The sequence below is a fragment of the Erigeron canadensis genome, chromosome 2 (genome assembly GCF_010389155.1).
Source record: "Erigeron canadensis isolate Cc75 chromosome 2, C_canadensis_v1, whole genome shotgun sequence".
NCBI lineage: Eukaryota > Viridiplantae > Streptophyta > Magnoliopsida > Asterales > Asteraceae > Erigeron > Erigeron canadensis.
In genome coordinates this window covers 35,594,058-35,610,425 of record NC_057762.1, presented here as the reverse complement: position 1 = coordinate 35,610,425, position 16,368 = coordinate 35,594,058, and the positions used below count along the sequence as shown (strand labels likewise).

Genomic DNA, 16,368 nt, shown 5'->3' with positions numbered 1-16,368 from the left:
TTCCTATTCTCCTTTCTCAAAAAAAGGGACCTTAAACAAAGTTAAAGAATTACTTCGTTCTTGATAGTTGTTTACTTAATCAGTGAATGGAAGTATACTCTGGATCAGACTCATGGGAAGTACTCTTTAATTATTTCTACGAATTTAAAGCCCCACTTAGAATTCTTTTTATTCAAAAAAATACACTTACAATATTTCTATTACGAATCCTTTGTGTACTTTAGTGTTCCTAGCTATCCACTCCTTTTTATGAATCTATTTTCGGGTAATACATATATAGTAAATAGTAATAATAATAGTATATAGTATAGTAAAAGATAGTCTAAACCTCAGAAAGTTGATCTTTTGAACCCGCTTCAAGTCATGATGATTAATTAAAATTTTTAATACTAGTAAAGATATGAAAGCTTTAATTGAAGAAAAAATTATTTGAATAAATAAACGTGAAATCCTTTGAATAGTAATGATAATATTTATAAACCCTTATAAAATATATTGAAATTCTATTTTAAATAATTTAAGCATTTTTTTTAATATCCCCATATTGCCCTTTAATTCACACATTACCTCTAATTTTATATCTCTAAACACAATCAGACAAACATCATACCATGATGTAACACACAGTAACTTCTTTCTCTCCTTTCTATTTACACACATGCATATTAATTCTTCCCCCACTGTTTTGTATTATCATCATCGTTTAACCGCCGCAACGCGCAGCACCAACCCTCGTTAAAAAATAATAATAATAAAGAAGAAATGTATCAAATTCATTTTAATGAAATTAAATATATTACATCATTAGAATCAGTGTTATGTGATATATTTCTATAATACTTTTTTTTTTTCCTTTTGAAACATACCAACATATGCATATAATCTCGATGTGCATTTTAAACACCATGACATAATATACGTATGATTAGATTTGTGGTAATTCATGAAGGTGCACTTTTCACTACTAAAAAGCTGGGCTTTACCGACCAAATTACCGACGAAAATATCCGTCGCAATTTCTGACGGATTTACTAACAGATATACCGTCGCAACGTTGTTTTACAACTATGAGTCAGTTTACGACAGATTTATCGATGGATTTGCGACGGTTTCAACGACGGAAAAACTACGTAGGTAATTCGTTGGAAATTATTACCTACGCGGTTTTTACCTACGGATTTTTTTCGTCGTTAATCCGTCGGTGATAGCAGTTAACGGATTACCGACGGATTTGACCGTCGGTAAAGCCCAGTTTTCTAATAGTGTTTTGATTATTGTTACATCATTAGGAAAACGCTCTATATATAAGAAAATTTACATGTTCATAAATGCATAGTTGTATACATTTATAAAAGGGAAGTGATAATCGTACCATTTGTTTTAATATTATTACCACAACACTGCATTACTGACTTGTACATTCTGTTATATATATTATACTTAATGATAAATTAATTGAAAAAAGTATACTAATATCATTTCTCTTTATAAAAAGTCATGTCCTATAAATATCACCTTATGTGATTTACGATACAATCCAATTGCATGTGAATTTCAAACGTTTTTGGTATTGATAAAATAATTAAAATATGCTATAAGATATTTTCAAGTTTAATACGAATATATTACCCTTATTATTAAAGTCGTCTGTTATGTTAAATTAAGGCTGAAGAGAGTGGGGTTGCTAGCCCGGAGGTTCTGCCACTAATCGTCGACTAGCAGTGGGAAACACAATCCCCGTCAAGCCGTTTGTATTTTTGGCGGTTTTTATAAGTAGCTGGCTTACTTATTCCCTCTCCCCCTCTCTCTCCATTGTCTCTTTCTTTTGTATATTTTTATTTGAATATTATATCAACCAATTATCCTAAGTCATTTGTCGAAAATTAATGATTGAAAGATGGCTCATGGGAGGCGATATCACTCTCACTAAATTTGCTTAGATTACTCATGATATTTTCTCAAAGGCACATGACAAGTCCACATACAACTACTCAAATAGTCTAAAGGGAGACCATACCGGTCCTCTTAGCGTAACAGTTTAAACGTTGAAGACTCACACAAAATTTAAATAAAGAAAAGAGATTTTCCTTTTTCCTAGCTTTAGATTATTACTATATACATTATCTAACATAAAGTTTTTGAAAATTCTATATTCTTATTTCATATTAAAATTACATGCGATATCATAGATCACAAATTTCAATTCAATGCTTAATTAGTTTCTATTGAACTGAAGTCATTTTAAAATTTACTTGACTATATATAGATTGGGAAAAGAGAATATAAGGCTGTCCGGTACCTAAGCTTAGGTGTGGAACCCCTCACATACTAATATTTTATTATATCTTGTTTAATGAATAAATACATGGGCCCCCATGATTTTTATGGATTAAAAAAACAATATGTGAGTATTCCACACCTAAGCTTAGATACCCGACAACCTTATATTCCCATCCCCATATAGATTTTATAATGTTCACAAAATAGAAACGGTAACGTGAAATTAAAGAGTAATATATAGACATAAATATCTATATCTATATCTATATAATAATATATAATAGAATACCATATGACATAATTTGTCATTTGTATAACATAATTATGTACTGGTTATATTAATTCACTAAATAGCAAAATTAAATAATGGTGGGTATCTCAGTGGTCTTGCTATTCTCCATAACAAGTTGTCACTTTCTTAATCATTTTGAAAGTCACCTAATATGACAATAATTTGACATATCATTACTTAGTGACGGTCTTTTCTTATAATTAAGTATTATTCATACATTACTTAACAGTCAAATTTATAATTTAACATTGTACGTTTTTGATGGAGTATGTTAAAAGCAAAGTAGTTAAATACCAAGTGATGTTTTTTTATAATATATAATGTATGATATATATATGAAAGTTCATTTTTTAAAGTTATATTTGGAAAAATTTGAAATATGTTAACATTGAGAAATCACTGTGCAAGCCCAAATTGGTCATGAGCTTGAACCTCGGTGGTCATTAGGAGATTTATGACAATGATAGAATTTGTAACATTTACATTGAGACACATAAATCATTAGTTCATTACTAATAGATCACCGTTACTCCGTTATAATGAGTGTAAACTATGTTACGCTAGCACCTAGGCAATCTTTCCACTTCTATAGTTCTATAAAAGCAGAGCAACTCGCGCAGATTTAACTATAGTGTAATATTATCCAATGAGTGGTTCCCACATTATACATTTTAGTGTCTGGCTTTAACAATTTCGTATTTAAAATGACACTCGTATAAGTTGGTCTCTTGCAGCGAAATTAAGGCACGCAAAACTCTAGAGCTAAAATCTTATTAAGGTTGTGCAAGTAATGATATAAAAGGATTAACTTTTCTTATTTTAATTTGGAACGGCATTGTAACAATTTCTTCATTTAAGATTCCCAAGCCTGTAACCACTAGCTAGACTGTCTAGTTGGTGTGGGATTATGTTATTTTAATTAATAAAAGTTACTATTGAGAAATATATTTAGTGATTTTTGCCGTAACTTCATATCACAAGGAAGCTCTATTAATTAGGTTTCTTTCTTTAGTAATTTCGAGTTGGTGAAATTAGAAATATCAATCGGGACATTACAACCTATTTACTTAAAGCATTAAAGTTTGAATACTTGCAATAATTGATAAACCACGTATAGCACTTTGAATAATGCTATTCATTTTGTTAAAAAAATCTTATCCATCATATCCATTACTTTTTCGTGGTTCAATATTCTCGTTACGTTTCAACTTCTTATTAAACATGTATGTGTTTGAACATATACAATTAAACATCCTCAATTTTCTTTTCTTTGATATCAATTGTCATGAAACTATATGCCACTTATAAACTATGCATTATTAATCAAACTAGATGACCTCAGTGAACTAAAGAAAAGCATTCATTCACTTGCTACTAATGTCCACCGATCTTTACAGAAAATAGATAATACACCCAGAATCATCATAGAGGAGATTAAGATCCTATTTTATATAAGATAGATAAGACCTCCTATCTTGCAAATTGACTTTTTATTAAACATGTTGATTTTATTTATGGGTTTTGATTTCTCCCTAATAATATATAAATAAATATAAATAAACGTATATAATATTGACCTCGTAATAAAAACTCTGCCCAAGAAACAAAAGATCCCTCAGAGGCGACTTGAATCCAATCTCTCTCCCTCCCTCTATACCTATATTTATTAGTTGCACTACTTTTCTAACATTCTGGCTTCCATATATCTTCTCAACATTTTAGTGTTTTGTCAACCCTCACATACATTTCTTCACCTTTTAACATCTCACTGTATTAATTTCTTCACCAGAAACCAATACGTACCATATCCTATTACTCCAAAAAGAATAAAATGGTGTTTGGATGGCGTAAAGCTTTTTGTACATCTATTCCTAAAGAAACTGATCACCATGATTCCGGTGGTGGTGGTTCTATTACCCCGAAATCTAGTGGTTCCAGATTTGCATTTTTTAGCTCTAATCCATCTACACCTCGGCTTCCCTCGAAATCTAATTCCACTGACAACCTTAGCTGTCACATCAACAACAAACTGCCGGAAAGATCAGCATCTGTTCCTGTTAGTCCAAGGCTTAATTGTAAAACAAGCAATAATAGCCCCTTTCAGTGGTCATCTACTCCTTCCTCACCTAGATCCCCTTCTCCTTTCTCCCTCATTAAATCCAATCTTCGTATATCCACTACTACTAATGTAAGTATATATATATATATATATTTCAGTCAGTATATATTTTACTTAAGATGTTAATTGTGAAATAATAATGATATTGAATTTTACAGAAGAGATGTGGATTGTGTTTGCAAAGTGTGAAGAGAGGGAAAGGAGTAGCGATTTACACTGCAGAATGTGAACACGTTTTCCATTTTCCATGTGTGGCTGATTACGTCAAGAAAAAAGGAAGCTTAGCCTGTCCTATTTGTAATTCTATTTGGAAAGAAATCCCTATCTTATCTGTAAACCGCCATGAAATACCACCACCAGCTGCTGCTGCTGCTAAGGAATCAGCTGTAAATGATGTTGAGAAGAAGAGTAAATTGCGGAAACAGAATTCATTTCTGTTAAAAGTTTATGATGATGATGAGCCTTTGATTTCGTCATCCATTCCGAAAGCTAGATTTAATCCGATTCCGGAATCAGATGAAAGCTGTGATGATGATGATCAACATCAATTTCAAGGATTTCATACTAATATTATTAATATTAATAATAAAAATTGTAATGAAATTGATGGAAGAGAGATAGCCGTACGGTTGTTACCGGAGGTGGCGGTGGTTTCTTCTGACCGGAACAACGAGACGTACGCGGTTGTGTTGAAACTGATTCCTCCGGCGGTGGTGGTGGAGAAGCCGCAAAACAGAGCTCCGATTGATTTAGTGGCGGTGATTGATGTGAGTGAAAAATCGTCAATTGAAAATTTGAGGAAGATGAAAAGGATAATGAAATTGATTATTTCATCACTTTCATCAAATGATCGTTTATCAATTGTTGCATTTTCTTCATATTCAAAGCGGTTATTGCCTTTGAAGAGAATGTCAAGCAATGGCCAACGCGCCGCGCGTCGGATAGTTGATGCGATGGTGGTTCTAGAAGGTTCGTCCAGTTCACAAGACGCTGTGAAAAAAGCTGCAAAGGTGTTAGAAGATCGCCGGGAGAAAAATTCCGTCGCTAGTATTGTTGTTATTTCAGATTTTGTTAGCCAGACTGTGCAGGTGGCATCCACGCGCTACTCTCACGCGCACCTTGATATAGCCGTACACACGGTTAACATCGCCGAAACTGAAGACCACTCTCTTGGGAGATCAGTTACCAGTTTGTTACACGTGCCGGTTCATGATTTGCAAGTAAAGCTAGGTTTTGTTTCCGGGTCGGGTCATGCTGAAATTGCTGGTGTGTATGGGTATTCTCCTAGATCAGTTTATCTCGGATCGGGTACGGTTCGGGTTGGAGAGATGTGTATGAATGAAGAGAGAGAATTGTTGGTTGAATTAAAAGTACCTTTTTCGGCGGTAGGGGCCCACACGCCCACAGTGCTATCCGTATGTTGCAGTTACAGGGAATCAGTAACACAAGAGGTAATTAATTGTAAAGAGTACGCATTGGTGGTGCCACGTGTACACACCGTTAGATCATCCTCTGTTACTATCCAACGGTTGAGAAATCTTTTCATTACGACTCGAGCATTAGCCGAGTCTCGCCGATTGACTGCTCGAAACGACTTGATTGGGGCGTACCATATGCTTATCTCGGCTCGTGCGATCTTGCATCAAACAAGCTCGACTTGTAGTGAATTTGTTGTTAGCATTGAAGCCGAGCTGAATGAGTTGCAACGTAGACGTCAAGCGAGGGTTGAGACGGCTGTGGCGGCGGCTTATGTTGATGACAAGGGCGAGCCGTTAACGCCGACATCGGCTTGGAGAGTGGCCGAGAAGCTAGCGAAAGTTGCTATCATGAGAAAGTCTTTGAATAGAGTAAGCGACTTGCACGGCTTTGAGGATGCTAGATTTTAATAAACATTTATATTTTCAGTCCTTATTGTTTTACATTGTTACATTTTATACGCTTAATAATATTAAAATCTCAAAAGCTGGAAAGAAATTATAATCGTGGGACCAGTACTCCAGTAGAGTAATAGAGACAAATGGTACTAGACGGCTTGACCCTTTTATTCAGTAGAAAGAAAACAAGAGATTAATGAGATTGATTGACAGAGCAATGAAAAGGGAGGGGGCTCTATGTCTTTTTGTCCATATTAAAAAAAACATAGAAAAATTTGAAAAATAAGTTAAAAAATGTTGGTGTGAGTGAGAATAGGCTAAAATTGTTAAAAATAATGATGATGATTGAGCACTGGGTATCTTTTGTTGGTTGTTTGTGTCGTAAAAAGATTTTTGTATTTTGGGAAGAAAATTGTCTTTTCAATTGTCATGTTTTGGGCATATAATGAATAAATGATCATAAGATGGAATGTGTACATGAATCTAATCTATAAAATAGACAGTCGCCTTTTAACATTTTTTTGTAAAGATTGTTCCTTAATTCCAAAGGTATAATCCAAGGTGATTGAATCTATTAATCTATTATATAATAGCATGTGCATGATTTATGTTTCATTATCATTATAATTGTAACTCTTTAGTTGTGTCGGGATCATGAAAGTTATTAGAATTTAATCTAACACTTTTCCATGTAAGATTATATTAATCATCTGTTGATTAAGTTTTGTTTGTATTCACCCTTGAAACACACAAATAGGCTTTATATATATGGTCATGTTATATCGGCGGTTATACAATTGGTCATGTTATTTTCTCATGGTAAGTCATATCAGGTAATTTAAACGATTTCTACACACCTAAGGAGCGTTTAGATGTTGAAAACAACGGTTGTTTTCTACTTTTATCTTTCAGTTAAACATGAAAACAGAATATGCGTTATAATCATAAGTTTCCAAGCATAACTTTTCAAGAAAACAAAAACATTGTTATTCATCTTTAAAAAAAAAATTTAAGGATATCTTTTAATAAAAATTTATATAGAAAAACCTAAAAAGCATTTTCACAACCAAACTCGTCCTTAACTTTTACGTCCCTAGACTAAAGGTTGTGAGGTATTCTTTCGCCCTTGGTCGTTGTCGTTTCTCCGGCAAGTCGCTGGCGCACCGACCCGTTAAAAGATACCGAGAAAAAACCCCTCCACGATCTATTTAGAACACATTTTCCCACTTTATATTTGAGCCAACAGCTCTTTGACCAAACTAACGGCTAGTTGGCTCTTCATTATATACGACTATACGAGTAAATCTTATTATCTTTATCAAGGCACCACATATTTTTAGTACGTCGGTAACAAGTACTCCGTAGCATGTTAGGAAGTATACACGAAGACAATGATACTAGGTTAGCAAATTAAGTCACCAGGTTTTACTTTGGAGGCGAGAGTTCCAATCTAAGTAGGATCAAACCATTTATGGTATGTATGGGGGGCATTAAATAGTTTTCTATGATCGATTGGTAGTCAATTGTGATACTGGGGTTAAAGTTCCCCCTTACCCTTTTCTTTATTCAACATAATGGTTCGGAAAGGCCTTCGCTTTTGGATATTATAGGAAAATTCTAGTTGACAATTGTTTTAAAAGAAAAATAGAGATGAGAAGATTTGAATACATACACTATTGCAACATAGGATATTGTCCTATTTATATGATAATGATACATTGCAAAAGACTATTATAGTTATAGTTTCGTACATCACAAGCTGACATAAAACTAAAGTTGCTGACTTGCTGATGCTATTGATGTCGCATAAGAAAATTATGTTGTAAAGCTGGTAGGGATTTTCACAAAAGGTTTTGCAAAACCCCGTAACTGAAAATCATTTGCAAAAGTTGTAGTTCCGAGTTTGAGAAACTCATTGTGGGTTTTTCATTGTCTGAATTTGAGAAACTCGGGTTCTCATATAAATAGGGCATATTAAGGATGTACACATCAGTTTTATCCATCATTTTCCCAAACATTTTTTACCCCAATAATAATATATTCATTTTTTATGCTAACAACCAAAGTATATTTTATCAAACCAATTCATCATTTATCCAATTTTTTGTCATCTATCTCCACACTTTACCATCTTTCTCCACAAACACCCAATGATGGATACTCTACACCTCATCACCCACAAAAATATTCTTTTTACAAACATCATCTATCTCATCACAAATCACCTATGATACTCTTGTTGTGGATAGTTTAACGATAAAGATTGAAGAGAAGATACATATTGACAAATTAACTATTAATTTTTTTTAATAAATAATATTAATAATAAAAGAAATTTTTAACTTTTTTAAAGCTTACAATTACACAAAACCACACATCCTACTGTAATTGATGATATAATTTTGCATTGGGTTAGTATGATGAATCTTTCAAAATAAGTTATTATACATAACAAAAAATGCATTTGGTTTAATTAAACTTAATAAATTCATTGTATAAAAAAATACAGATCACAGATGCCAATACGTATAAAAAAAATCAACCTCTACTCACTCTTGAGTCCTCAACTGGGTATAATAAATAAAGATTTGTTGTTATTATTATTATTATTATTATTATTATTATTATTATTATTATTATTATTATAACAAATTAACAATGATGAGGAGCGACCCTAGGAAACGGTGGGTTTTGGTAGATTTAATACAAAAGCGTATTTAAACTATTCTTTGAAATGGTGGGGAAAGTATGTTTTCTCAAGATATATAATTCAAACAATTAATTGAATAAGGACAATAATCTTATTATAAATTATTAAAAGTTGCAATCGTGAGTTTCTTGAAATGATTTATGTGTTTGCTATAATAGACTATTAGTCTATTAAGAAAAATAATAGGTAGCGAAAAGAAAAGAAAGCAAACAGTTCAATTTCATTTGTATATGGATTCATAGTCCATTTTTTTTCTTCAGATTTATGTACGTAAATGAAATATGTTAATCACCGTAAGGAGAATAGATGGTAGTAGGTTCTCAAAATGACTTGCGGTCACTTTTGGTCCCCTTTTTCATCAAACACTCAAAATTTAACCGACTATAGTTGGAACTTGTAACAAGTATGAAGAAATTAACGACACTAGATACCTTATTTTTCGAGTTGTCTTTTGTAAGGTGTCTTAACGTATCAATGTATATAATTAATACATAAATTTTTTTTGTGTCATACTTAACTATGTTATTCATCTTGTTGCTATTTTTGGACTTGATGCTATTTACGTCGCTAACTGTGTAGCTAAATTTGAGCCGTCACTGGTTTATGTTGCTACTTTTGTCACTACTTTTAAACAATGGTATAGCTAAATGCTACTATCCATTGCTTTATAACAGGAAATATTATACTCATATTATATAAAAGATACACAATTCAAATAATAGATGTTATTCTAACCAACCATTGATATTAAATAGAACAAAACCTTAAAGATTTTCTACATAGATAGGAGTTTTTATACTCATAACCAACTCATTACAACAAACAATTAATTACAAGAATTGTTGCTAAAAAAAAAAACATTACTTAAGCATATCCGTTTCTTGAGCATGACCTTTCGAGCATCACAAGCAAGTGCAACTTCTCAACTTCATGTCTAGCATCTATAAAATCCTGACACCATATCGAGTTACAAACAAGATAGAAAAACTTAACTAGGAACAAAACACTTGGTAAAGTACATATATGAAAGAGTAAAAACATATCTAACCATAGTACGTAGTCGCTTCAAACCTGAAAGATTATACAAGCAGTTTTGTAATTACGAAAGATTATATGAAAGATTTAATTCTGTAAGTTAACAAAAGTCAGCTAGATGAAACCACGTAATCTGAATATATAGCAGCAGGTAGGATCCTTCAATAAATACTCGGAGATAACTTACTCTCAAAAACTCGAGAGCAGCATCCTTAAGAAATCGTATGGTTTTAATTCATTCTCATAAGAAATCCAAACTTGAGCAACAGGTACATAACTATGGTCAATTAATCATAAAGTAACCCACAAGTTATAAGTAAACAGCTTGAGCGCATTTTATTTCGGAGAAAATTAATGTAACCACATGCACATAACTACATAAGTAATGAAATCAGAAGGTAAATACCTTGACTAATGATTTGTCACAATACTTAGTGCAGCATATGAACGAGAAAACACTCAAAATCATACCTTTATCCGAGGTATAAGGGCTGGACCACCATAAGCAAATGCTGAATATATCTGAACAAGAGTTGCCCCTGCTCTTATCTTTTTGTAAGCATCCTCACCACTTAATCAAGTACACATTTGGTAAAAAATTTATCATGTAATGTCATAATAAGAGCTAGAACTTATTGAAAATTGATATGCAATTCAGACACAATCCTGCTCACACCTCCACAGCCAACCAAAGGGATCTTTCCCTGAAAAAAATCAAATACAATTGAATTGTTAAAGAATATAGATATATACGCTAGTATGAGAGATGGATAAATTTTTAAATGCAGATAGCCCATACACCCAATATAGTTTGTCAAAAAAAAATAAATGGTGAACATTCAATATAAAGATTGATGTAGCTTTGTTAGAATATAAATGTCACTTAGGATGTTATTTGACAAACTGAAAAGAGGCTTCCCACTCAGTCCACCACTTTCCTGTGATACAGGATTTCCCTGCACTACCTCTGGCCTTGAAATGGTAGTGTTTGATATAATCTACAAGAAACAGAAAACAGAACTGTGAGGATCCATAATTATGCATGGTTTAAATCTGTAGTATTATTAAAACAAAAACTGTAAGAGTCATTATCCTTATGGAACTTAATAACACCTATTTCTTTATAGATATTCAGCTATCTTTTAAGCAGCATATTCTTCTTTAATTATGTGTTTCCCGTCTAACATGTATATTTAACTAAATGTTACTTACTTCATCAGTTAAAATGAATATCTACAACCATATAAATCAAAGTTAAATTTCACCAAGGGGCCTTGGAACTCCTTAAAACAATAGAGCCACTAATTATAACATGTTTCAGCCATAGGTAACAGTCAAGCATAGGAAAACCACAAACAAAAGAGGCACTAGTCCTGCAACTTCTCGCCAAATATATATATGCATTACATACAAAGAAAATAGTACCAGGAAGCCTGTTAAATGGAGGTAAATGAGATGGTTGGTTTAAAGGCTCAATATGGGTAATCTTTGGGTATAACTAAAACCAAGTTGGTTTAACCTGTAATGCTTTTTGTCAACTTATTTGTAGTTAATTACGGTGTCAAATATGATTACAGAGATAGTAGTATATATCCTGGAAAACATTTATTAAAAGGTTTTGCGCATTAAAGTACAGTTAGTGGATATTTCGTCCCATTTGACATATTTCCTTTTAGCCTTCCCTTTTTACTTTACCTGATCCCTGTCAGAGATAAAACATAGCCTGAATCAACCCATTCTTAAGTAGAAGGACCAGAATTGCCACTTCCAATGCTAATCATCCGATAACCGAAAGATAATGAATTGTATTTTTATCAAAGCCAGCAGACAACCCAATTGGATTGGAAAACCTCCTTCCCCAAACATCAAGTCCTAGTATGGGTTGATCTTGCCTCTTTTCTCTAGGTACCTATCCACGAGCTGCAGCAGAAATAGCAAGGCGATGAGCGACCTCTGTATCCAGTAAAACAAAAAATGGATTGGCAGCTTTTGAAGCAGTGAATAGCCAGCCACTGCAGAAGTATCCACCATGAATAAAAATAACCACCAGATGTAATGACACAAAATGTGTACAAGGTGGCCAGTAATTATAAGCCATAATTTCACTTGGCATAGTCTACAGTCTACTATATGATGTATGCACTAAAAGAAAACTATGGATAAACAACACATATACATTATAGTTTCAAGTTTTTTCAAGTTCAAAAATAAGATCATAGCAGTCGAAAGAGCACTCAAGAACACCGACAACGGAACTAGAGAAGGTCTGGTTTAAAAAGACGGGAATGCTTTAGAAACAAGTCAATCAACAAAAGCAGTGGCCATGGTTAAGACGGGAACATCACCAAAAGTTTGGTGAACATTAAAGAACTCATATGATTCGTCCATTTCTACAAGATGTGGTCGACCAGAATGAACGTCAACATATTCACGTCCCACGTTACTACACGAAATTATGAAAACAGTTACTGAGCCAACAAAATTAGACTTGCAAACTAGCAATTGTATCACAAATTAGCAAACTCATCTAATTAAGTAATGAATCATAACAGAACGAATACAAGCACAATTCAATGTGAAGTTCATAGAGGCATTTTCACAAACAGTTGGCGTGCAGCCATACTTTCAAGCTTAAAAATTCAGCTTTTTAATAAATTCATCCATCTAAACACGAAGACAAGGCAATTACAGATCATTCAAACACTGAAAATGACTCACTGTAAGAATATTGAACCAAACTCAACAGTAATACATATACAAATTTAACATCATGTGTATATATAAACATACCTTTCACCAGCCCCATCTCAGAAGAAACCCTTGCTAAGCCTTTTATCCTTATAATCTGTAGGGATTTCAGAATTAGCCCTAAGTAACCATCTCCCGTCTATCTTAACATCACCAGGATACTGAAAACTCTGTAACTGACTATAACTCCCTTCATTATCATTATTAGCACCTAAAACCATCAAATAATGAGAAATCTCGGCTTCTTTATCCTCAATCGTTTAACTAAAACCCTAACTTGTTCCAACTCCCCTTTAAAAAAACATCATTTGGTTTCCAACCATTTCTAGTCATGTATATGAACACACTAATCAAAACCCATTTTAACAACCAATTTATGCAATTGAGAACCCTTAACTGGGCATACAATAGTTATTTGCAACCAAACTCGCCCAGTGTGACCAGTATAAAAGCTAGCTATCTGACTCCCAAATTTTGGATATAACGACATAAATTCAGGTAAGAGACGGCGTTTATATATCAAGAAACAACATTTTTACAACTACAGGGGTGCAACATTGTTTACATTGGTGCTTACCTGGTATTCCCAACACATGGAATGAACTTCTATTTTCACAAATTTGAACTCCATGACCTGCAATTCCACATAGTTTGTATTTAGAAGACTGTCTTGTTATAGCTTCTTATTCAGCATATGTGATTCAAGGAGTAGTCTAATCTATTTATAGAACAAATTCGACAGTTTTTTTTTCTTATGCATTTGAATATAATTCAGATTTTACCCCGTTTGACGTGTTCAACCCATTTGACCCGTTAAAGATAAATATAATCCATTTATATGTACATGGGTTCAAAAATGCCACTCCCATGTAGATATATCTTCATGGGAACTGTAAAAATATCCGTTAAACAAACCATGGCCAAATTTTAAAGATTCCACATCATCCTTCGATCCTAATATAGTTACTTTCAAATACAATGCCGTTTCAAAATTGCAAAGATAAAAGTTATAAGACAGCGGATATACATATTTATCACTGGTTGTTACTTAGAAATCACCCGGTCATCATACCTGCATAGTGAGTTTAGCAAACTTGCCAGTTTCCTCCGAGAAATGTTTTTCCGTCTACTATGTCAGTGTAGATGGCCTTTCATCTTTCCTCCTGACCTCTAATTTTTCTGAAAGATACTTCTCATATCTATGTAAAAGTCCACAAAATGACCAAAAATATCAAATCCATAGCATAGAAGACATGCATTACCAGCTACATACAACCCTGGTTATCAATAATTACCCTCTACTTTCACTAAATTAAGAATAACATATTCCAAAACCCTCAACTTCACGCAAGTGATTTTAGGAAAATTAACCAACAGTTATTTTAAAGAAACACTAACACAGTCACTTGAATTGAAAATACAAAATCCAAAAACTTGGTTTATATATATATATATCCAGAGAGCAATTTATTAAAATAAATGATATTGTCACAACTGATTTACATAACAAAAAAACCAGAGATATTCATTTTTAATGATCACCAAAAATTATAATAATAGCAAAAGAAACGTACCATGATGGAATAATCATCCTTGTCACTCAAATTCTTTGAGCAGGGAAGTATTTCGAAAACTGTAGCGCTATCTTTCTCCCTAAACCGATCACATTAACATAAAAAGATATACATTATAACTCAAACACCAAACCCCTGAACTTATTAATATCCACTTTATCAATAAAATAAAAAATCATGATCAGTTGTATGTTAAAAAGATATATCACATAATTGAGATAAAAAAAAATCTCTTTTTAAACAAAGTAAAATTTAATAACAAAATCGAATGTTTTTAGGGAAAAGATCACATTTTTTTCAACATCAAATTCAACCAAAATTTCAATTAGGATTAGAATATTAGTAAAAAAAAAAGTTACCTTAGACATCATCCATGTCACTCAAATACATTTTGATGCCAGAATTCATAATTTTGGGAAGAAAGGAGACACGGTTGGGGAAAGAGGGAAGATGTCTATTTACCGAAGAAATTTTGATGGCCGGGGGATTATGTATTCCCTTATTTATATAATCAAACTTGTAGGAAGATTGGTAACTACCTTTTTGGAGTAACCGCAGGTGTAAAACTTTTATTGGAGGCCACGTCGGATTTCATAGTGTCTTTTACATCCTAAGACATGCCACATAGCTAACTTTGAAAACCTTTATTTATATAGTATAAGATATAAGATATAAGATATAAGATAATATATTCCACTATAACTTAGAACTAAACTAGATTAATACCCGGTCGGTGATCGGGTTACTCGAAAACAACCTATTTGACCCGTCAAACCCACTTGAGTACTTGACCCAAAGCCAACTCGATACAGATCGATCCAATTGACAACCATAACAATTTGGGTTGTCATTACTCGACTCAAACCGAAACCAGAACTAAAACCCTCACGAAAATAACCGAGTTAGGGTTGTGAAATCTCGAATCGTCAACCCACTAACCTTATTTTTCGGGTTAGGTTGCGGTTGACCTATTGGTTTAACAGGTCGATCCTCTAACGTGAAAATATTTTTAAATTTATATAATATTTTTTTAACAGGTCGACCCATCAACCCATTTGACCTGAAATCAACCTACTAACCCATAACTCATATGACTTATTTGACTTAACCTTAAGTTGCCAACCCGTCAATCCACCAGCCTATTTGACCCGACAACCCAAAACTCGACCTACTACCCCGCCAAACCAATTTATTTTTAAGTTGATGGGTTGGTTTGGGTTGACTGTTGTAGGTAAGAGTTGAAAAATCTGACCTGAAATTTTTAATGGGTTGGGTCAGGGTCACAGGTTTTTTATCCATCAACATGCCAACTCAAACTCATTGACAGCTTTACTAACAATAGTCGTTATTTACATATCTACATACCTTTTATAAACCACAAAAAAGTTGATTTGACATTTTTACTTAAAAATTAAAATAAGTTGGGCCTGTGAACTCGCCAACCCATGTATTAGTCTGGTCAACCCGGATCGACCGGAGTTCATTTAATTGATATTTTAGAAACACACGTACCGTATTAGATTAAAGACTTTTTAATTGATTTTATAATCTTAAAACAGAAAAGAATGTAACTAATATTAGTTCATTTAATGTTTATTTTAGTGGGGAAAATAAATAATGATTGTTGATAAATAAACAGTATATATAAATTGATGAATTTCTTAGCTACAAACAAAATATAATTTGCCTTTTGATTTTTTTTTAATGTTTACAGAAGTATAAGTTTATGAATGTTA

The 16,368-nt window shown here is 32.9% G+C and overlaps 1 protein-coding gene and 1 long non-coding RNA gene across 2 annotated transcripts; one reads left to right on the top strand and one right to left on the bottom strand.

The window, feature by feature from the left end:
• The first annotated feature begins 4,168 nt into the window (after positions 1-4,168).
• LOC122588848 (probable E3 ubiquitin-protein ligase EDA40) lies at positions 4,169-6,665 on the top strand. Its single transcript, XM_043761062.1, has 2 exons — positions 4,169-4,760; positions 4,850-6,665. The coding sequence occupies exons 1-2, from the start codon at positions 4,404-4,406 to the stop codon at positions 6,575-6,577; spliced, it is 2,085 nt and encodes a 694-aa protein (XP_043616997.1). The 5' UTR covers positions 4,169-4,403; the 3' UTR covers positions 6,578-6,665.
• Positions 6,666-9,997: 3,332 nt separating this feature from the next.
• Positions 9,998-15,081, bottom strand: LOC122589848. The gene is made up of 9 exons (XR_006322364.1): positions 14,992-15,081; positions 14,633-14,711; positions 14,131-14,257; positions 13,636-13,692; positions 13,101-13,269; positions 12,006-12,230; positions 10,782-11,308; positions 10,498-10,587; positions 9,998-10,403 (listed from the first exon to the last, which is right to left on the bottom strand). It is a non-coding gene; the product is annotated as an uncharacterized LOC122589848 (long non-coding RNA).
• Between the last annotated feature and the right edge of the window lie 1,287 nt (positions 15,082-16,368).

Coding starts and splice junctions, on each gene's coding strand:
- LOC122588848 (XM_043761062.1), top strand. CDS start 4,404: ATGGTGTTTGGATGGCGTAAAGCTTTTTGTACATCTATTCCTAAAGAA. Junction 4,761..4,849: donor GTATATCCACTACTACTAAT/GTAAGTATATAT, acceptor TGAATTTTACAG/AAGAGATGTGGATTGTGTTT.